General features: G+C 33.1%; 1 protein-coding gene across 2 annotated transcripts in view; it reads left to right on the top strand.

Moving 5' to 3' along the window:
• The window catches only part of SLO2 (slowpoke 2), a 188,101-nt gene that overhangs the window by 137,504 nt on the left and 26,452 nt on the right, over nucleotides 1-24,145 (top strand). For both annotated transcript variants that reach the window (XM_069132249.1, XM_069132248.1), the window contains exons 2-7: nucleotides 1,298-1,377; nucleotides 3,814-3,913; nucleotides 5,354-5,552; nucleotides 15,820-15,894; nucleotides 18,950-19,033; nucleotides 19,109-19,203. In XM_069132249.1, the coding sequence (XP_068988350.1) occupies nucleotides 1,298-1,377; nucleotides 3,814-3,913; nucleotides 5,354-5,552; nucleotides 15,820-15,894; nucleotides 18,950-19,033; nucleotides 19,109-19,203 (633 nt within the window). The remainder of the gene's footprint in view (nucleotides 1-1,297; nucleotides 1,378-3,813; nucleotides 3,914-5,353; nucleotides 5,553-15,819; nucleotides 15,895-18,949; nucleotides 19,034-19,108; nucleotides 19,204-24,145) is intronic.

Below are 24,145 nucleotides of genomic sequence, written 5' to 3'. Positions count from 1 at the left end.
TTATGGGCTTTGGTAATCGTTATACTATATATTCCTTTATGTTATTAACGTCTATACTGTGGTATATGTTATATCTATTCATTGTTCCTGTTACACGTATTACATTCGTAATTTCGTTTTCTGAAATTACGACGTTTTCTTCGTGGCGTTTATCTTTAAGAGATCCATAAGATAATCTCTAAGAAACCATAATCTCGTTAGAAATTAATAATTCAAATAACACAACTGAACTGAGAAGAATATCTAAACTGGAGATACCACAAAACATATTCCAACGATAATTACAATAATCGCATATTCATCTCAGGCAAACTAACGTTGCAAAAGACTCAGAGTATTAAACTTCCTGAAAACTTAAACTTCCTGTTTTTTTCAAATGAAAAGCTCTCGAAAAACGGCAAAAAGCCGTAACCCTGCCCCGACTATAACATGGAATTCTTTTCACGCCATTGTTCCAACCACGCTCTTGCAGCATGACTCTCCAAGGCACAAAGGTTTCCGCGTGAACATCCCTTGATCGACGATCGATTCAAGAGCCTGTTTCGTGCGAATGGTCGTTGTCGTCGATGTTGATCCAGTGATGACACGCGACGTTGTAAAATCGCGGCGCATCGTTCAACTGACTGAAAAATAACTACCAATCGGAGTTACGTCTCTCGGTGGAAATGATTAGGCTATTAGACGGTCGCTGTTGCAATAGTAATGCGAACCATTTGTCTGGTAGACTGATTTTGATTTAACAAACGATAATAGGAGTGCTGTTGCTTAATAATGAGAACAACCAGCACGCTGCCTCGTGAGAACTTTCGACGCGAATGCGTTTCATAGAAATCCACCGAACTGCGATTGTTCCACGCTGCATTCAACGATATTTCGACTCGTGATTAGCTGAATAAGTTGGATTGGAAAAGTTTACCACTCTCGGAGGAATTGTTTAGTGTTATACGATTTATGAGGATATTAGGATTTGAAGGGACCTTGCTATAATTTGGTACAGCTAATATTTTTTTACTTACGAAAAAATACTATTCGATAACCTCTTTGATATAGATTGACGTGGGTCAAGAGGTTCATTATTGTCTTGCCTTTAAGGCGTTAAGATATCAAGTTTTGAGATGTGAGAAGATAATATTAAATAAAAATGATATTAACAATTGCGAGCTTGTGACATCAAACGGATAAAATTGAAAATTTGTTAATTTCGATACTGTACATAATACGGGATTTCTTTACAATAATTAGAATTACTTAACCTATGAAACATCAAGTGGTAATTTTAATTTCTTCTTCTTTACAGAGTTCGTGTTGAATATTACGTGAACGAAAACACGTTCAAGGAACGACTTCAGCTGTACTTCATCAAAAATCAACGTTCGAGTAAGTATACCGAGTATAGTTTTTATATATTGAAGTCCATAAACGATAAATTGATCCTTTAAACTACGTATATGAATAAATTATAAATTCGTAGATATTTCAGAAATATTTCTAACCTTGTTATTTTCGAAACGTAAAGTTTGATTTCAAAAAGTTTAATCGCAAAAAGGTAGTAGTATCATTAATCGGCTATAAAAGAATCGGAAAAGAATTATAAAGAATCCTCGAAATGTAAAGGACTAAAACATTTGAATTAAAAAATTTATCAAACACCTCACCGATATTTTCAAGCAATTGCACAAGTAGAAATCAAAATAGGTAAACGCATAAATAGACCATTGGATGAAACAGATGAAATATATTTTATATTGATTTAGCCTATTTGTAAATTCGTGTCCTCTATTCAGATGCATCGATACGTTTCGTATGAAATGCCATGTAATAGCTTATACCGTCATTCGCAGGCAGAGTTCACTGTCGCAGTTTTAAATAGACCTTTCGGTCTAACGCCAGAGTTTCATGTTATAGCGGTACATACGAATATACCCATTGCGCCAATGTCATCTCGTAAATCGTGTTACGTTTTTCACTTTACTTGTAACACAATGCGGAGCATCTAAAACTGATCGATCGCGACCGTGCTTTTATCAGAATAGTCTAAAAATAGATTAGCTTTAGCTTGTCTTTTCTTCCATTGCTCGTCGTATGAAATATTTTTGTGGAATATTTCATTAATAGAAATGTGCTAGTCTCTTCATTCATTGGACAGAATGTAATCAAATTAATTATCACAATTGTTACGTGTCAATTAACAAAAATTTTCTTTTTAGACATCGAAATTTCGAAAACTTGAATAGAAGTATGATTTTATTGAATTTCAACGTGATAAATCTCAAAAAACTTTCAGGAACATATATGAACATTTGATTTGTTTGTTTCCAGTTCTCAGAGAAAAGATAATAGATATATATAATCCATTCACATATTGGTTCAAGATACCATATTTTAAGCTTACTCTTTTTAACTCGTTTTCCATGAACATCAAATTGGTTTGTGAAAATATCTTCATTAATAACAATATCAACGTCAAGCAATTTGTTAGTGTATTACATTTAAACTGTTACATCCATCGATTTACTATTTACTTAACTTCAAATACGTAATCAAGTAGACATTTTTTCTCCTTCGACAATTCCACTTATACGATTACTTCCTTGAAATTACCATTCCATTAACGTTATTAAGATGTAACAGAAAGCATAAAAACACAAATTTTCATTACTGGGTGATTAATTCCCTGTCTGCAAGCAACCATTAATAACGAACTACATCACATGACATATCTTTTTTCGTGGATCTAACTACAATGATTAAGCTAATTGTAAGAAATAAAACAAAATCTTTAATCCTTTTTCTTCAATGGTAATATTTCAGTTCGTGTGATACGAATTCTCATAAGACGTCAGATCTGCAGTGTGTTGCAAAATTATTTGTACAATTGAGAATCTAATAAAAGATATGACATGTAATACGTCTTTCCCCCAGTAAAACAAGCATTCTTTTTACGTTATAACTGTGATGAATTCCTTCGTACATGCAAATTGAAACTTTTTTTTAATATCTTTTACGATTTTATTATCAGAGAATCTTATCTTATATTTCTAAATAAAAATGATTGAAAAGTTCTTTATTTTATTATTTCTAAATTCTTGTCGAACTTTCGCCTGTGCAAATAATTCTATGACTCACTATACATTATATTATGTCTGCGACAAAATAAACACTCGACGAATGATGGCAAAAGGTCATTCTGTCTGCATCAACGCGTTCGAAAAGATCGGCAAGCTTTTGATCGTGAAAGAGTTCAGGGTGCTGGAAATTCTTTTTGGAGACATGTTGCTCATTGCATGCCAGAAACGTAATTTCGGGAATGGCATGCCATCGTGACACCGACAACCATGTAGATGTCTGGCAGCGAGACATAATCTTTTGAAGCTGCTGGCACTAGCAGATAGCGGATGTCGCACCGATATCGTTGCTCGATCTCTCTTGGTATCGATTGTTTGCATCTATCCGTATGCCTAACGAAAGATCGATGCCCTACCATGTTCCACAACGCTACGAGGGGACGATTAAAAACTGTTCTTTGTAGATCGTGAATATCGATACCTTTCCACCTGGGCATTCTTTATCCGTGACAAATTCATTCTACCGATTTTCTCGTACCTTTACCCTATCGCGTGTTGACGTGTCGTGATAAAAGGATTCGACTAAATTGCGCGTTTAAAAGTTAAAATAAATGTTTTACCACTATGGAATTAGCAAAATTTTACAGAAGAAAGATATTAAATGGGAATTTTTATAAAGTCAAATCGCACTTTATTATTACTTCCAGTTGTATTTATTTACGATTAATAATGATTATTCGTGTTTCAGGTTTGAGGATACGATTGGCTAACTTGTTCTTCAAGCTACTAACATGCTTCTTATACATATTCAGAGTGATCACCGACAACGATCCAACTTACGCAGCATGGTGAGCTTTATAGTCGATGTTGTTATTTTAATTAACTCTGTGTTAATGTCTGCCAGCCATTTTCAATCGTTAGAAACTTTCTTAAAATTGTAACAATATAAAAGGGATCGTTATGAGTATATGTCGATTTCTGGTTTCAAGTTTATGCTACAGTTTTTCTTAAAACAATTATCCTTTTGCTTGTTGAAGAAATTAATTACTTTTATACGACGAATTCTATATTTTTAATATAACCAATTTTAATTCTATCTTAAATATCTCTTGCAAAGATATCAAAATTGTACATTCTTTTCTTTTTCTTGAAAAAGAATTCCTACCAAATATATCTTCAGCCAATCAAGTAAAAAATATTTTAATCAAAATAATTCTACAGTACCACAAACAAAGAAAAGATTTTCTCTATTATCTCATTTTGTTTTAACTTGGTAATATTTCACTGCAATGCGACAATGAGAAAGAATTTCTGCTCGAAGACGAAGGAAACCATTTCGAGTCGCGATTCGAAATTATGATATTTCGGAGAACGAGCTATCATAGCCGAAAATGAAAGCGAGATTAGAATTCGCGGGTTGATATACCATTTTCCTACTACAAGTCTCTAACATTCGCGATATTGTTTAAGTATTTTTAGTCCTCTTACCTTCTTATGGATCTTCAATTTACTTCCACGTTATCTTCTATCTGTCGTGTTACCGAAATTACTTCCTGTACGAAATTACTTAATGTACGTCCTTTGGCGTACAATATCTCTCCACTCTTCCTTCCAATGTTGCATTCCTAACTTCTTTCGTGATCTTTGTTTCTTGAGTTCTCTCTTTACAATAAATAAAAGATTACAAGCATTGTTATAACATTGCCTCTATTTTTTAATCTCTTCGATATACAGGGCGGTTGGTAACTGGTGGTACAAGCGGAAAGGGGGTGATTCTACGCGAAAAAAGAAGTCGAAAATATAGAATAAAAATTTTTCGTTTGAGGCTTTGTTTTCGAGAAAATCGACTTTGAATTTTCGCTCGGTACGCGTGCACTTTATCACGTCTCGTTATAACGGATCTCACTGTAGATCGTTGTCTCGATGGAAAAATTAAAAAAAAAAAAGAAAATTAAAAAAAAGAAATTTTTATTCCATATTTTCGACTTCTTTTTTCGCGTAGAATCACCCCCTTTCCGCTTGTATCACCAGTTACCAACCACCCTGTATAATCGGATTATTTCGTCGTATTTAACCTTCAAATTCTCAAACTCCATAGTACAATTAGTCAGATACCATTGCAGTGTGCATTAAGCAGTTGCCCTATAGTCGATTACTTACTTTTGAAAATTTCCGTGAAATTATAGCGCGTACGCTTTTAAAAAATTTGCTTTGTGCCCGAGTTTCTCTTCATCAGTAGTGCTTTTAAAACCCAGAAAAAAGGCAAATTCCCTTTTTTTTTCTTTCAGTTACGGTTGCACGCCCGGCAACAAAACCGAGTTCCTCGCATCCCAGAATCTTACCGAGGAGGAATTTCAAGAGCATCCGACCATCAACTGGGACGCGATTTTATGGGTGAGAAGGCCGTTGGAATTGTGGGTCGTCCAGGTGATCCTGGCAATAGTATCACTTACGGAAGCATTGCTGCTCGCCTATCTGGGTTACAAGGTACGCATCCTTTCATTCCCGGGAAATTTGATTTCACGCATAATACTCGATTATGGGACATGCGGCCGCTCGTCTGAAATATCTCGTTTCTCCATTGTCGCACAGAGACGTACGAATTTTAAATTAGATAGTACCTTTCTTATTTTAGTACTTTATTTTAACGTCATTCGATATTTTAAAGAAAATAGCTAACGTAACATACAGTGGCTCACAAAAGTATTAGAACATTCGTACACATCTCTTATGAATATATTATGTGTTATACAGAACATTAAAAAATGTTATTAGTACTGTAAAGACATATATTGTATTGATAAACAAATTGAAACAAATCTAAAACTATATATAGGAATTAAAAGATATTTATTTCACAGAGATGATACAATTATTTAAAGTATATCAAATTAATTATACGTTATATTAATAAGCCTCGATTTTAGTAGGACCATTTTTGACGCCTGTATGTTTTTTACTAAATATATTTGAAATATAGTTGGACACTCAAATTAGAAAATTACCGATAAAATTTACAGTATCTTCCATACTTTAAATGGAATCACTCATTTTCATCAAATAATTCTGATACTATATCTTTCTAAGAGTTGGCAAGAACAATTACCTTACCTAAAATATATGTAATATGAAAGTAGACTTTTAAATCGAATTGCAAATATTTCAAAACATGGTACCTATATTAACATGACCAAACACTTAGCTCAATTTTTCATATATTAAACCCTAATAACAAATTTTCACAGAAGATGCTCGAATAAATACATTAACAGATTTCATTCGACAAAGTACCATTTAGAACCTAATTGACCAGATGCCATCTGCAGAATTACGTTTGTCTGCAGGACATTCGTCGATGAATTTCATTTTCCTTCCAACTTTTTCTGTGCGATAATAAAGCAGCGAGTTATTTTGCACGTCTGGCTTTCGTGTATCTCTCTTGGTCGTTTTCCTCTCTATGTGTTTCTCTCTTTTCATTGTTTGCTTATGCATGGTAGTCGGTGTACGCTCGTCTAATCGCCAACCGTTCCGCTGTTGGCTGAACGAATTAGACTAAATAAAACGGAAGTCGAAGATTCGCGTTGACTGGCATTGAATAGCGTGGTGTATGTAACCGAAAGTCAGAAAGTTAGAGATGCCAGTTGGCTGACTAGCTAGAAGCTTTTCCAACCAATTTACTGGCTTCATAGAGGGTAGCTTTTTCCTACTTTGCTACGGATTATCATTTTTTTTTTTTTTTTTTACTGCAGCGAGCCAGGAAAATTCACAAAGAGCTCTCTCTTTGTTCGGTAACTAAAAACGCTTCCTAGGAAGGAGAGATTTTGCGGCAAGCGCGAAATATTTGATTCTTTATACGTATTCTGACGAAACATTCCTAAGAAGCTCGCTTTTATTTTACGCGTAATAAGAAAAATTCAATTGAGCCGTCTGAAGTCCTCTTGCGTCTCCTTTTCGTTGCTCTCGAAAACATTCCGTTCAGGCAACGAAATTTTCTTTCCATCACTTCCTCACTGACTATGTGTTTCGCTTTTAAAATTTCAACTTTGCTATAATGGTTATTGTGATTTATTGTATACCTATGTGTATGTATGTATAGTCGGTCACAAAAGTTTACGGTATCTACATACATCTGTTGGATATGAAATATCATAGCGAGGACAGTTCTCACAATATTTTTAGTATCAAATTTTACGTTAATTGGATCGAGACTCGTGTTTAAAAGAAAATAAATAAAAAGAAATAACACATATTAGAAACAAGATATATCAGATTTAATTTAAAGTACAAGGCAGATTTAATTTAGCCAAATAATTTGATGAAATGATCATGATTTCTGGTGTAATTTTTTAGTGTAAAAAATTGATTCTCCGTTTCTGTCGATGAATCGGATACATACAATTCAATGAATACACATAGATTTTTTTGACTGACTGTACATGTTTAGATTATACTCGTGATAGATATATTTGTAATAAAAAATTCATGTGATTTTTGTTCTTTTATGTATTCGAGTTTTTCTATTGCAACTAGCACGAAGTTTTTGACGTCTCCCTGCTTCTCGCTCAGCTTTCTCGTCGTTCTGCAATTTCGTCCTGATTATTTCTCAACTCGACAAATCGACGACGAGCTATCATATTATAAATAGATAAATATTAGTGTGAAAACGATTTTTCTGGTTTCTAGCCCTGTCAAACTCGATCGAGTTATAAACATCTTGCACTGAAAGTTTAGGCACGATCCTCGAGAAATATAAAACCAATGCAATTTCACTGGTGCAATACAAAATTTTGCAAACTTCGGCTCGACTTGACGGTAGTCACAAAACACGTCGGCTTCTATTCAAAAGTTTTTCCTTATTTCGCTTCAAAAGTAAACCGGGAAATCTGTAGAAGACTTACGAACGCATGAAAGTTCGACTTGAGTAGTTATACCTAAATTCCAATTTCATTTCTGGCTGCGAGCACTTTTGTCGGAGAAATATGTTTAAGAAATCGAATATTTTTATTCCATACCGACCGTTTCGTGGATTTTTTGGATATTGTTTAATACATAGGCAGTTGTAGAAAAATATTTAGAGTTGGGCAAGCTAAGGCTAGTAAGATTTGGTTAGGTTTAAATTAGGTTCAAAAGTTTGAAGGTTTGCTTTAGGACTCGAAGAAGTAAGAAATATATATAATGTGTCACGCAATTAGTGTCAGTTTAATGTACTTCCTGTACGATTAAAGGCAGAAAACTTGTTTCGTTATGATCTATTTTATCACTGTCACGATACATTTACAAAATTAATTCTTTCTTTTCTAACGAAGGAGGCGAATTCTCGTTTCTTCCAGGATTTTTTTTCGCGAAATTGCTTGAGAAATGCAATCTTATTTATACCGATGCCTATTTGTTCAAAAAGATGGATAATATAGACAAGAGCACATACAGTAAGTGTCTAAAGTATAGAGAGATATAAATTATATACAAAGAATATTAGCTGTATGATAGTAAGTTAAAAGTTCAGAGCCATGTTATTAGTCAAAAAGGTAAAATAAAAACATTTCTTTTTTAACTGCATATGCAAAGCACCAAGAAGCACAAAGTATAATTTTAGTAATAAAGGGAGAAAATTCCATTTTGTATATCTGGGTTGCATGGATCGTTACGCCAAAAGAAAGATTACAGCAATAAGAGTTTGAACTTTGTTATACTATTTAATTTCTTTTTTTATCGCCTTTTCTCAACTTTCAACCGATTCTGCGATACCATTTACTTTTATGTAAGTACGTCTGTTCTACTCTAAATTGCAAATTTAATATAAAAATTTCTGCCAAAGTCATGACTACCGGTCAAACATAGTGTCTAGCAGTGTCTACTAAACTATTGTATCTTGTATCTCTGCTTGTTTAAATGTCGTGGAGTGATCATAACCAATTTCTAGAATTACTTGCATGGAAAAACGTTCTTGGTTGACCCACTCAGCTACTAATGTGTCACAGAAATGAAAATAGTAAAACTTTTCAGGAGATTCTCTTAGAGATCAAAGGCTTTTCTAATGAAAATGATACCAAGTATGATTGTATTTAACTGTCATTAAGTTATGGAATTGGTATACATATGCCTTTGATGATATTCAAGGAATATTATGACGTATAATAGTAGTTTACTTTCAGACAAATAAATTCAATCGGCAGTAATTTGTTTAATCAAACAATAATTAACATCTCCTTCCAATAAATGGAGTTCTACTTTAAATGATAGTGGATCTACGTTATACCTAAAATAACGAATAGGATGGAATCGTACATCACACTTAGTATTCGACATTCTTCATCTACCCTTCGTTGATATACGAACCCGAATCCCGAATTTCTTTCTCGTTGATCGATTTTACAATTTATTTAATTCTAATTCTTCGATAATTGACGTCGATGTTTTTGTTTACCTTATGTAAAATTCAACAAATAATCCCAACTTACTCTAATATCAGACGAAACACATTAATCATGAAATCGTTACTAATTTTTTGGATAATCCAACACATCATAAATTGTATCAAAATTCATTCGTAAACTTCACAACCTTGCCGTGTGAAGACATAAAGCGGAAGCAAGTCGATTACGAAAGTCATAGAAATTACAAAGAAACTCATAAAACGCAGTTACTGTCATCGTGGCCCGTGAAATTATCGTTCACCGCTGGTGTTGGATTGTAACAAGCCGGGTGCCTTTGCACGTGCAGGATCCTCGATAACATCTCTAACGCTGTGTTGCGGTTGCCGATCGGTGGTAGCACGCTATTCGCTAATCGAACATTCCAGCGACCCGATTCGTCACGTTCTAACAACCGACAAACTCGATAACGCTACGTTGATATCATGTAAAACGTGATGATCGAGCTGCTGCTCGTACCTATACGCATTCCGGTTGTAAAATTCCAAAACACATTCCTATAGAGTTCTATGAAACTCTGATACCATACAGAAAATCGTCGATTACGAGAATGAGGAAACAATCTCTTTTTTTTTAGTAGTTTACGTAGATTATTCTTTTTCTACCCATTTCTCTCTTGTTTCTTCTCTATATTGTTGTCTTCCATCATTTTCATGATTTATCGACGTCATTAACGTTGTTACGGTTTTATTATTATTGTTATCGCAGTTATTGTTACCACCGGATATTATTGTCACAGTTTTGGATTTATTCTCTTACGTATGATCCACCCTCTAGGGTAGCGTTTCGCCGATACCACTTGTCATCCCTGTTAGCCGCCGTTTCTTTTTAATATTGTCCGTTTTATGGACTGACGCGGCAATTTTAAATCGCGGAGTTATCGTAGTTTGAACAGTTAAACGAGTGTCGCGTCGATATTATATTTCTATTCTACGATTATATTTAGAGTGGTGAGCGTATGAATAGGGAATGCTTGCTCATAAATTCAAATAATTGCAATATGAAAAGTTTTTCTTCCTTTTTTTCTGTAATATAGGACCTAAAGATATAGTTTCTGTGATCTGGAACGATATAAAGATCAAGTGGTTTCAAAATCTTTATTTCGGTTAATAATCACCAAATAAATTAAGTTAAGTTTGATGCATAAATATATCCAACTAGAAATTACTTTCAATAATTCAAATGTAGTTTCAAGACCTTAAACCAAATTGATCAGAAGACAAATTGAATTCCCTAACTTACGTAAGAATTATTTCATCAATTTTAAATAATTATAAGGTAAATATTTAAAAATCTAATATGCAATCTCCTGTCTCATGAAGTATTATAAGGAAATGCTTTTTCTTTATACTCTACAATACAATCTATTCGTATCCTTCCGTGTCCTCCGGCATAATGCATTTGCATAGATTGGAACTTTGTATCTGTCTCTGTAAAAAGAAACGAGCAGTACATACACACAAGATTGTACCTTTCAACAAACCACTTTCGTGTGATCGTTACACCTCGCTCGAGGACAATCTGCTTGAAAAGTTCTCAAACAGTGTCGACATGCTCGAAATCGACGAGTGATCTCTCGTATGACGGATTGTCGAGTTAACCGAAACAGTCTGTCAGAAAATAGGATTACCGAGAACCACACAGTTCCATGGCTTTCGATTCTACCTCGGAATTGCGAAGGAGGACGCGCGCAAGGTCTCGATACTCCAAGTGACAGCGAATGCTCGGATATTATTCGACACACGCGAATACTCCAGAACATATACGCAAACGCTGTATTTTGTTCATGTACATTCGTTCACGAACACGATTGGTAGTTGTGTATTTGGCTCGTCTCATCGAGGAGAGTTTCGCGTCAGCCTAAGGCTACTGATGGTTGAGTGACTTACTGTTTTGAGAAACGATACGTATTCGTATCTTCTTCGTTTAGTCACTAGGAGACTTAGATCATTAGTTGGGTAAAAGTAATTTAAAAAGTGGATATAAGAAAATAGATGTTCGAATAAATTTGCCCTTTAATGCTAAGAATATGATGTAAAACACGAGCTTAAATGTTTATATTTGGTAATTCACTTCGTACTTTGAAAAATTCCAAAAATTTCGTATAAATTAATATCTAGTTTAATTGACAAATAAATGATTCTGATGTCACCTATATTATTATCTAGAAATTATCCTATATAAAAATTTAATAGAACGTTTGAGAACCGATACAAATAGAAATTAAAAGATTGTTTTATAAAATTATTCTCTGAATATCCAAAAATATAAGTAACAAAACGTAAATGCAACTTATTTTAAATTATAAACCCAATTTGTTCACACATTGTTCATTGTTTTAGATATACTTATTCATTGTTAAAATAGAAAAAAAAACAAAATTAAGGTCAATGGGTATTTTTATAAAATTACCAATTAACAAAAACTGCTCCATATTCTTAATATTCCCCAATTTCTTTCCGTTTACATACTTAGCTACAATTATTAAAAGAACGGTACTTGAACTCCGGAAAAGACCAAACTAGAAACGAAATCGGAATCCCTCTTAAAAAATCTGTCCATTGTTTACAATAAAATTTACTTTGTTAAAACTTCGACGACTGTACGCGAACGATCTTTGAAAAATATTTTCGACACGATTTTCATCTCAGATCCCTTGACACACTCTTCTCGAAAGAGTGTTACATCTCCGCAACAACGTTTAATAGGATGTTTATGGTTTAGGGCGGCAGCCTTCAGAAAGATACTCCTTTCGACGCGCGATAGACGTTTTTCTACCATGAAAATTGCATTCGCCTGGTGTTCGTAAATCTCCGGGGATATTAATAATTGCGAAATCCTGCAGGAAAGGTTGATCCAGTTATCGTGTGGGAGCACCGCTGCTAGATTTTTAAAGCTTTGATGAGCTTTCGAGAAAGCTGCTGATTTAGTTCGTAGACACTCCAGACTTAGCTATTTCGTTCCAATTTTATCCGAAAGTCGTTGATTGCGAACGGAAATTAATGTTTATTTATATCTTCCAAACTTTAATATTTTACTATCTCTTGGCTTTTTATTTATACCTACATTTAGATTTTCTTTATCTGTTCCAACATTTAAAATTTCCATTTTCATTTATCAGTTTTCTTATAGATGAGATGCAATCGAATTTTTTTCTCCACCTACATTTAGATCTTCTTTATTTATATCTACACCTAAAATTTGCATTACTCTTTACTAGTACTTTTACCAATAGATGAGATGCAAATAGAACTATAGATATCTAGAAAAAATACAGCCCACTGAATCACTTTCAACTAAATCACTAACCTCCCCTCCAATCCCATATTTTGTGAAAAAAAACATTGCAAATATTTATTATATCAATTTCTGTTCGTGAAACGTTTGTGTAGAATCTTTATTCTGAATAATAATTATAAAGAATCAGAATTGCTATTCCTACTTATATAATTATTATTGTCTTTTATATAATTGAATTCTTCTGTTTTTGATAAGAAAAAGTAGTCTATTATGTATTTCTTATTATTATTTCTTATTGTGTAATTATTTAACAATAATAGATCAAAATATGTTTCAACTGTATACTTAAAAGTTATATTCGATAAAACAATTAAAAAATTCAATCTGTATGATAATTTTTATTCACCGCTTATTATTAAATTACAAATTACAGACGAATGACGTACGTCAATGAAACCATTAATCGCCTCATATTCCGATTTTCAACCCACGAATTAAACAGTTTCTAGATTACACCACGTAGAAAGCCGTAATGCATAAAGGAGTCCGTTGTTGCACGAACGTCTCGAGAACATCGTGTTTTCAACCTTCTTCAAACGTAATATCGCTCGTAAGGGAGTATCAAGAGATCTCTGTCGCGATAAAATTGCTGCTTCCTCGCGAATCTCAAAGATATGCGCAGCCCATCGTTCTTGATTGTTTCTTTGATCCCTATTGTTCCAAGAAAGTAGATGCTGCTATGAGTCAAGAAAAGAAAAACGTATTTTGACCGTATCTGAAATTTTGTAACGATACTTTTGAAAAAGAGACTAAAAATAATACTTGAACCGTAATAATAATATTTGGTATCGAAACATTCTTCGTACATCGTATTTTTGTTTTTGGAATTTTTCATATTTTTGAGTTCAACGGTATTAAATGTGAATAACAAAAGAAGACATTAGGAAAACTTCAAAATTACAAAATATTATTTTACGCAAGATTTATTAGGTGAAACTATACTAACGCATGTGTGTTATGATTCCACGATACGATGTTGATTAGATTATTCAAAAAAGGAAAGGAACTTGGTAAAATTTCTTCATTCGACGAATAAAATCATTGATGGATCTATCGTATAATTTTTAATTCCTATAAATAAACGAAACAAAACTTATTCGCGCGTCAGATTTATTTATTAAATAATCTTTAACCAAATATATTCCTTAATATCTTCTTTTTTGAAATTTACAAAAGAAAAAAATATAATATGCGAAGAAAAAATTCTTACCAAAATTCTTCATCAGACAAGTATATAATTTTTGTATGCTCGTAAGGAAGAAGTTTCATGAAAAAATTCTAATTAACATCTTTAAACAATTCATATTTGCTCATATCGTCAAGCTCGAAATAGTCAACGACCAGTTCTCTTTACATTTATTAATAGTTTCTGAGGATGTTTAGCTATTTAATAAACTCAACAAAGTTGTGAAAACACATATTCATCCTACAATAAGATAAGAATGTTAAATTATACACAGTTTGATACCCTGCATTTGCTTAGACTTACATTTGAGTAAAATTCCCCTTGGTTTACACGGAAATTTCCAACTAGCGTGTTACAACGAGCATAAAGTCTGACGCGAATCGTATTTTGTATTAAATTGTTTCAATTTGGAGCTTTACGACAGCAAAACAGCAGTAAATTTTATAATACCGTACGGATTTTATCTTTTCTTTTAGTTGCAGAAAAGATACTAACGAGCAACATTTATTAAATACCATTTTGTATTTAGTAATTCTTAACTAAGCACAGGAATTAAGATTTTATCGAATTATTTGATTACATTTTTAATTAAATTAAGCATACAAATTTAATTGGGAAATTTTATAAATTGCAAAGTTTGTACGTTAAGTAATTCATTGAGTTTTGATTGATATAAAAATAAAGTTGCTTCAATAAATTGTTTTATTAGATTATAATTATCTAAAGTGCAAAATTTATCAACGTTTCAAAAATTAGATTCAAATTAATCGTTTATTGGATTTTAAAAAATCTTTGAACTGTCATTGGAATTTATCCCTCAAACTAGACATGTATATTATTTGAATATTTCTTCAAGCTTTTCCAAACTCAGTGAAAGCTAAAATGTTGATTTATCTCTGTTAGCCAAATGATTATTTGGCTTGAAATTGTATAGGATATGTTCTCTTGCAGATCAGTGTTCTACCTACGACCAGATATACGTTGACAGGTCACGTTAAAAGATGTATGTACGCGGAGATGTGCCACAGTGATTTATGGATTTCACGTCGAAATGAACGCGTCGTTTGTTTCAATTAAACATGGTATTAGAACGCTTTCAGACAGATTCATTGAATACTTAATCAAATTGTAGTTGTCTTTAACAATTTAATCCTATAATAAATATGTGTACACAGCTATTTGCAAATTTAGTTTCGATACAATTTTTCGAAAATGAATGAAAAAAAAAAATAATACTACAAACTTTGCGTCTATACTATATTACAACTTAAACGTAACTTTTAAATAAAATAATAGACGAATGAAATACATATCGGTAATTCTTTTAATTTAATCACTGAAAAATTTTCACTAATTGTTTTATATCTTTATATATTTCTCTATATTGTTTATATCCTGTTTTAAGCTTTCGACTTGATTTCGATCAACAATTCGCCGATACATGAACCTAATGTACCTGGTCGCGAAGTATTTCGAAGTATAAATCCGTGGATACTGCATTTCGGATAATTTTGCTAAACGAAACCATGCGATTATTGTATTTGTAGGGTGGTTTAATTAATATTTACCTATGCGAGTTTGCCCGGCAGTTTATAGATCCGGAGACAGAATTAAATTGGTTTTCGCTAATTAACTAGGCACCTGTTGATTTAAAGTAACATTCTGGGAAACATTGACAAGGCCCACGCACGCACATATATTATAATTACTATAGAAGGATACTGGACAGAAAATGCAGGACGGCTGTTCGATGTTGTTCATGGAACGTTCCACCGCACCTTGTATTTTTCTTTAAATTGTCACTGGGTTTTTTGAGCTGTCTTCGTCATGTTCACAGGGAAACATCTGGCAGCAGCTTCTCTCTTTCCACTTCATCCTGGAACTAGTCAACACCATTCCGTTCACCATCACGGTGAGTCATTCACTCTCTATATTTTCTACATATAGCTTTTTAACAATTTGACACATGCTTTTGCTTTGTATACTTTGTGTTAGATATAAGATAGTAATACGTACATTCGTATATTATACTTTAATATAGTGTTTTTTTGTTATTTACTTCTTCTCGATAGAATTAAAAAATTTAAAAAAAGCGAATAACTATACGAACTTAATAATGTATATAATCAACGATACATTGCTTTTCTAAAAGATATTAAATGAAACAGAAATAAAGTTACAAGGAAACAAGAAAATGAAATCTTATTTCACAGACATTTCACGAATATAAAGAAAATATCGTAAGAATAGCTGAACAATTCGTCCATTATATTTTCCAAACGTTGAGACAGAAGTACATAAAGCCATGAAACGGTTTATTAAGACACGGTTTGATAAGAAAGAGAAAGGAAAAGGTTTCTCGGGCGTTTGGAGCCTGCGGCAGACAATAAAACGAATTATATCAACCGTGTGATTCCTTCTGAATTCCATTCCACCGAGAAATCCATAAAAATCTACCTGTTTTACGTCCCTTCTGCACGCAATATCAAAAGATTCTAATGGAGCTTTATTGGTCGAATCTCGAACCACGATATATAGCCGATCAGCCATGGTTATGTTAACGAGCTATCATACCGAAAGAGTAAAGAACTTGTTGCTTTGCATCGACTCGATATACAATGTCGATGTATACAGATATATACATGGACGCTTTTTCCGAACTACATATGCGAAACTAAAAGTTTATAACAATTGAGAACCACATGGAAAAATTGTGACAAGTAATTTTTTCGATCTTTAAAATTTCACGTTGTTTAAATAACTAAAAAAAAAATAGAAATTTCATACTTTATAATGGAATTATTTAATAATAGATAGGGTAAGAAGAAAGTAGGGAAAGAAAGTAGGGAAAGAAAGTAAAGAAAGGAAGTCTGGCCTCTAGTATGCTATTGCTCTTACTGATTCCAGAGTTCTAGAAAAAGTGAGTCGATATTTAACAAACTTCTGACTATTAATATATTCGCAATTTGACCGAATAAATTAACGACCATGTTTAATGGCTGCAGAAATATTAATTTTTAATAAATTGAAAATTCTTAATCACAATTTGAGGAATTTGGTAGTATTAATTTAATAGTATTTCTTCAACGTGTAGGATAAATTAGATTCGATCTTGGTGTATCGATCTGTGCCCTATTGGGACCAACCCTGATTTGAAAGCGAACAGGATTTAACATCAGAGGATTGTGCACGGAATTTAATTGGCTCAGACTCATTAGTATTGTGTCACCTCGGTGACATTTCAGCAAGTCCAGTAAATCCCAAGTCATCGCTCCTTAGAACTATAATCACTCGTAAAATATTTGTTCTATAGAACGTAAATAAATTTGGTTTTAAGAAAAATGTAACCCGTTAACAGTAGCCATACGATGGCCATTTTACGATAGAAATTTTACAAAATGTGTCTACGTCAATGTGTGCATATTAAAGACATCGAATTATTGACTGTATCAGTTAACGATTTTCACAATCTTTTAATATTAAAATAATTATAAATTTTGTCGTGCGAGTAAATTTATGAAATTATTGTTTTAATTAGTTTTTATACGTCAAGTTTTAATATAAAATTTCTTTTAAAATTTGAAAATTGAAATTAAAAATTTGTTCTGTAAAAAACACCGTGTAAAATAAATTAAATAACGCGTGAAATATCAAAATATATATTGCGAAATGAAAAATTATGAATTAATTTTAAAATTATTGTATATTATACAATTTTTGTTGACTGTTTTCTGTACATGTACATGGAGATTCGAACAAAATTAAATGCTGTCTATATGGAACATCTCATTTAATTCGATAGTAGATTAAAAATATGAAGACTCTCGATGTACAATTATGTTTTGTTTTTGCTACATTTTGAACAACATTAAAATAACGTAAAAATAAGTGTAGTTTCATTTTTTAGGTCAGCATTTACATCACATGACGAGCTATTCGTGACTTTCGAGCGTGGCTTATACTATTTTTTTAACGAGTTTTATTTTTAAAAAGTCTGTCATGAGAACTTCTTTTCCCTTTTACGTTAATGATCATTTACGATTATGATCATCTAACTGGCAGTCTATAAGCTTCAATTAACTTATGAACCGATGCCAATAGCTCACGAACTTTCTAATTAATCACGTATCTAAACATTAATCACATTTTTATGTAATTTCAATTCAATTCTCTAAGTGTGAAAGTTGCCAATTCTATTTCATTTCATATTTTATATTAGCATATTTATAATTTGAAAATTTAGGATATAGTATCTTTATTTGAGGTTCCAAACTTTTCAAATCGTACATTTTTTATTTCAAAATTTGTATTCGTCATCAACGAAATTTCTTACATAATCTCGCTTCCTTTCTTCCAAAGAAATGTTACATGGATGTATGAAGTACCTGGAGAAAACAGTGATGGACGCTAATTGCTGTCACTTTGAAGCATGTTTGTTCTTCGATGGTAGAGAAGCGAGAACAATAGGCAAACTCATTATTCTTGCGTGCATTAACAGTTGCGTTTGCAAATATATATATTCGATGGGATGTATATGAGACGAGTCTTTCGTTTCTTAAATTAGCTTTCCACAAAAATTATTCTGTTTACAAACGATACACAAGTACAGATTGAAATTAATTTAATATCTGGGCCTTCTCGTATAATAATTTATTAACTAATAATGTTAGCAAATTGTACTGAGTGTGGACTATACACTTCTATTGGACAAATAATTCTTTATAATTTTACGATTTTATGTTGAACAAGACGATTAAAAATCACTTTTAAATTTTTGTTTCATTGCCAATCTTGTTACTGCTATATACAAAAATGTATTAATACCAACATAATTTTACTCATAATGTTTAAATGTCTTTTGGTAATAATTATATTAAACGATATCTAGTTATTTACAGTAAATTATTACACAGTAATGTTAGTAGCAAGTAGTATGATTAGTAGCAAATTATTAATTATATTTTTAGCTACTTTATCCACCAATGCGAAATCTGTTCATCCCGGTATTCCTAAACTGCTGGTTGGCAAAACATTCATTGCAGAATATGTTCGTAAGTAATTGACATATACTACTTAGTATTAAATTATTCATCTTCATCTCGTTATCATCGATACTCGTGTTTCAGAACGATCTACATAGAGCTATGCAAAAGTCCCAATCAGCTTTAAGTCAACAACTTATGATCCTTAGTGCAACGTTACTGTGCCTTGTCTTTACTAGGTGAGTAAAATTATAAATTATTCTAAATATTTATTACTAAAATAATAGAAATTTATAAATTCAAATGTAAGTTAATAATTGTTTTCATAAAAATATCAACACGTATAATTTCACCGTATTGTGAAATAGGATGTAACACTATTCAAAGTAATTTATTCAACTTAAAGGTTTCATGATAGACACCAAACACACTAAATATCTTTTGCTTATAATAAAAAGAAAAATATTTTCTCGATTTTCGTAAATTTACAACCATACGTAAATGTCGTTTTCTAATTATAAACAAACAATATTTATCGGACAGAAGCATAATCATCTTGTGTAATGAAATAGTCTCTATCTTTCCTTTAATAACTTCTGTTTTCTTCGATGCAACGAATGAACGAATTAAAATTCCGTCTTCGCGCTGGTCGACTTTTCTCTCGGTTCCTTAGCCGTCCACAACAATTATGTAAGTTTATCCAAAGCGCATGTTACGTGGCTTGCATACAAGTCATATTACATTATCCAAATAACGAGGAAACTTTGCCAATCAGGAACAGACGCTTCCATTTACGAATTCTCAGATTTCCTGGACGGTATTACGATTTAGACAGAGAAACAATGATCCCAGGCTTAATTTCCACGAATCAAAGATTCTTTCGTCGAATTTATGACAAATCTTGATTATCAAGATACATCTTGATACTTACAAAAAGGATATAAAATTTGGTATTATAAAAGTAATTCAGAAATTTCAAGACATTTATTTAGAATTTTCTTTTCATTTCCATTTCAAATAATTATTCTTAACACGCAGTTCTCACTTTTATATAGGTGCAATACGAGAATATTATATCTAGTAAACGCAATTTCCAATTTTCTATCAAAACTCATTATACCATTCTAAAGGTAGTGCATTTGTTCGATTAGTTACACGTTGCTCGAGGGATAAAAGGCAATATTCCAGGAAACTCGAAAATTATCAATTAAGACCAAAGAATAACTATAATTCCGCGTACTTGTTAAATCTATAATCTATCTGGGATATTCTCTTAGAGGGTTCAATATGATGTTTTATCCATTTAAAATGAATGACGATGTATATAATAACATCCGCGTAGGATTATTGATAATTCAAGATACCTCAGTGGACTAACACCAGCATTTCATTTCTCCCGTACGTATTATTAACTTGCTCCTTTGCCTGGGAACCACGAAAAGTTAACTTTGACGTCGGTGTATTTATTACGCGAATGACGTCAAATAATATTCTATGCTTGAGAATTATGTAAAATTTCTTGTATCCATGTTATCCAACACCTGTATTTTGTATTATTTAATGAGATAAACGGAAAGTTAAACAACCAGTGGGATAGCTATTTTCTATTCAGTACGTCGCGATGATCTCGACACTCTTGATATTGCTTTATCATCCAACAATTGCTATTGTTCGTTGAAAGAAATTTGGTTATGTAAGGAAGTAGAATAAATATCGGAGATATCTTAACATTTGGACTTGTAGAGCATAAATACATACACGTACATACGTACAGCGTTTATAGAGTATATATACCAAGCTTTTTAACTAAGCTTTCTTAACATATTCTATAGGTATGAATAACAAGAAAGATGTTATATAAGTACACTGTAACAATAGTTATAAATATTCCAGTATGGCCCTTTATTCCGGACTACTTCTCATCATGAGCCTTGTCATTAAATCTGTCGACATCCACGTCAATTGAAAGTTAAGATTTGTCCAAGATAGTACACGCTGAAACCTACGTGGAAAATCGATACGCAAAGGTGTTAACACGCGTACATATGCACATTATTGTACATATATATGCAATATCCTCGTAAGGATTACGATCGCGCCACGAAGGGATGAAACTTGCCTGATTGACCCAGATCGCAATGTGGGACAAATGTTAATAAGTAATCGTGGCGGCTCGTGCAGATGGATTGGTATCGCCATCGATCGTCCTGATTCATTATTTACGGTGTAATTCTAGAACGGCGTACTTGTAAGCTCGCCCTTGCCACCGCGACTTGGTCGGATGTCCCCTATCTGTTGGCCGATCACGGCATTATTCGGAAGTCGTTTCTCAAACGGGGGAACGAGGTAAGGTGCACGTACTTACGTTGTCACGGTTCGCCTATGTTCGTTCGTTCCACGATGAAATATTTTGGGAACGCAGCCGTGGCATAGAGAAACGGCTACGTTTCAAGGGAAAAGACTCTCGAGTCGAATTGTTTCCGAACATTTGTAAAGCAATGCAGAAACTTGAGTTTCACGAGTTTTGAAGAGTATAAATTACATCTCTGTATTAATTCTCTGTTTTTTAGATTTTTATGGACTATTGGATTCTTGAAAACGAGATAAATTATTTGTAACTTATTTTAAATCTCTATCCTTTCTTATCGTTTGTCTCTGTTAATTTTGTTGTATCATCTTAAACCTTGTTCTTTTAACGTGAATTCATTGTATATATTAATAAAAAAAAGCAAGTTAATCTTCGATATTAATAAAAAATGAATCCGTTGATCGATAATTCTTTAAATTAAACCAAATTCGATGGTAAATTGTAATAATTCATGATAACTCTCAGGTACTTTGGGAGGTCTAACAAGGTTTAAGATGATACAACAAAATTGACAGAGACAAACGATAAGAAAGGATAGAGATTTAAAATAAGTTACAAATAATTTATCTCGTTTTCAAGAATCCAATAGTGCATAAAAATCTAAAAAACAGAGGATTCAATAATATAAACGAGCCAAACGCAGCTCATCCTAATTACTGCGTAACGTATAATCCGTTTCACGATCACGTATTTAATTACTGCGAAATGTAAATCATTTGCGTTAACGTGTTTTTTAATTCGTTACAAAACAAACCTGTTCAACCCGTCACGTTACATTTTTTATACGAAACAACAAAACGATAACGTTAACCTGGTAACAGCGCGGCGAAATTATGCGTACAGCTTGCGCACATTCGTAAATAGCACGCGCCGGTTAATGAGCGAAATTTATTATCTTCTGGTCCAGTTATTGCACCGGACTAGACGTTATCTATTTCACTGTCACTGTGAAAATCGCTTGACGTTCGCCTTACGAATGGGCTTGTCGCGCTTAGAAGATGTATAGTTGCCGCCACACTTCGTTAGAACGACTACTTGTAGAGTTTACAAGGAACAGGCTCTGCTTATAAGCTGCATTCTCGGAGTTGAACGGAACGAGCAACTCTTCTACACAATCAATATTGATAATGCGGCAGGGTTAGCGTGCCTACGTTCTTCAAAATAGATAGAATAAGTGAAACGCGCTATAAATGATTATCGTTACCCTGGACGAAATTTTGTTCTACGAAAAGCTACCTACGTTCTTGTCTAAGGAAGATTGCTCTATAAACGTGATGTTTTTATACAATTATCGAATTGCACAAAAATTCCTCTTGTTTATTATTTATTCTGCTATCTAAATCTATATTCGATATCTATATCTTATTTATATTGCTAAACGATGAAAGAAATGTAATTTCGACTTATCGTTTCGACAAACACATTATGATCTCCGTAATGAAGTTTCTTCAATTTTTCATGAAAATATCTTTTAAGTTCGTCCGATTTTGAAGATCAGAATTTTTATTTCGAAACCGATCGCATCACATTGCGCATGATACGCAACAAGATATTGTACTGCATAATCCTTGTAAATGTATTCTGTAATTATATGGCAGAAGAACGATTATCTAGTTAAATCACGAAGTTGTCGATCTCGTGGCAAATCTTTTTATAGGATCAGCCAATTTATATTCGATATATTGGTAGCAAATCAAGATATAAATCATTTTTTTATAATATCGATTCTATTATGTGGTGAATGTAGCTTCCGAGTACTAGAACGTTATTATCTAAAAAATGGAAAAGTTTTCGGAACACGGGCGAAAATCAAACTATAGTTTAATCGAGTCGTGCGAATTTATGCGCCATGTGACCAACTATCTGCGTACAGTGTAACCGCGTTCATAAAAATTCATGTGTTTTGGATTCATTTGTTTAACGCTCGTATGAGTTCGCGCATTCAGAAGCCAGAAGATCGAAATGCACGCATCATTAAGTATGCATATACAGGCTCGCGAAACGAAAATTTTGTATATATTTGTCGGGTTGGTGTTAGACTTAAGGGCGTGTGACGTATCTTCGTTAGGACAAGCCATCGTTGTTGTTCAATGGAGATTATATTTACAATTATATGTACAAATGTTAATTTAACAGAGTTTGACAATTAACCGTCATGATTAGACACTCCAGATGTTAAAGACAATGTTCTTAGGTTCAATAACGAATCCACGCTCAACAGGGAAAACTCTTTGTTAAATAGAATATATTTTGAAACTCAAAGTGACTCGGTATCTTTCCGAGTGACCGACTAAACGATGTGTGTAAACTCTCCAAGGTGGTCGCAAGAATAAAAGACTGATACGATCACATTTGTCAATTGCATATTGACCGGGGATATCAACAAAATTCCAGGCGCCGTTACTAGGCTGACCCGCGTAGAGCAGACGTTGCTCCTGTCCGGGGCTTGTTTGTTAATACAGCGTGTGTCCCTCGATATTGGTACTTCTTCTGTTAGGTAAAAACGTTCATCCCGTGACCGTGGCTACGTTCGGCGAGTTGTGTCACCTCGAGCCCAAGCCCATTGTCACGAATCTCGGGCAAACATAATCAGATCGTATCACAACAACTACTTCTAAGTTCTATTATTTAAGTACAGCTATAATAAATAGTTTAGACCTAAGTATCGGGGATCTTCCCAAAATTCCAAAAGAAAGGCCCGATGTCCCTACATCTCCGACGTATTTCATTGTTTCGACGAACTATTGCTCTAACAGATGATACGTTTGAAATTTGTCGGAGCACGAATCTACGATAGCTTAAGTCGACTTGAC

The sequence above is a fragment of the Bombus flavifrons genome, chromosome 2 (assembly GCF_040668555.2).
Source record: "Bombus flavifrons isolate JBK064 chromosome 2, iyBomFlav1_principal, whole genome shotgun sequence".
Classification (NCBI taxonomy): domain Eukaryota; kingdom Metazoa; phylum Arthropoda; class Insecta; order Hymenoptera; family Apidae; genus Bombus; species Bombus flavifrons.
The sequence above is the reverse complement of the archived record's forward strand: the minus strand, read 5'-3'. Positions and strand labels throughout refer to the sequence as shown.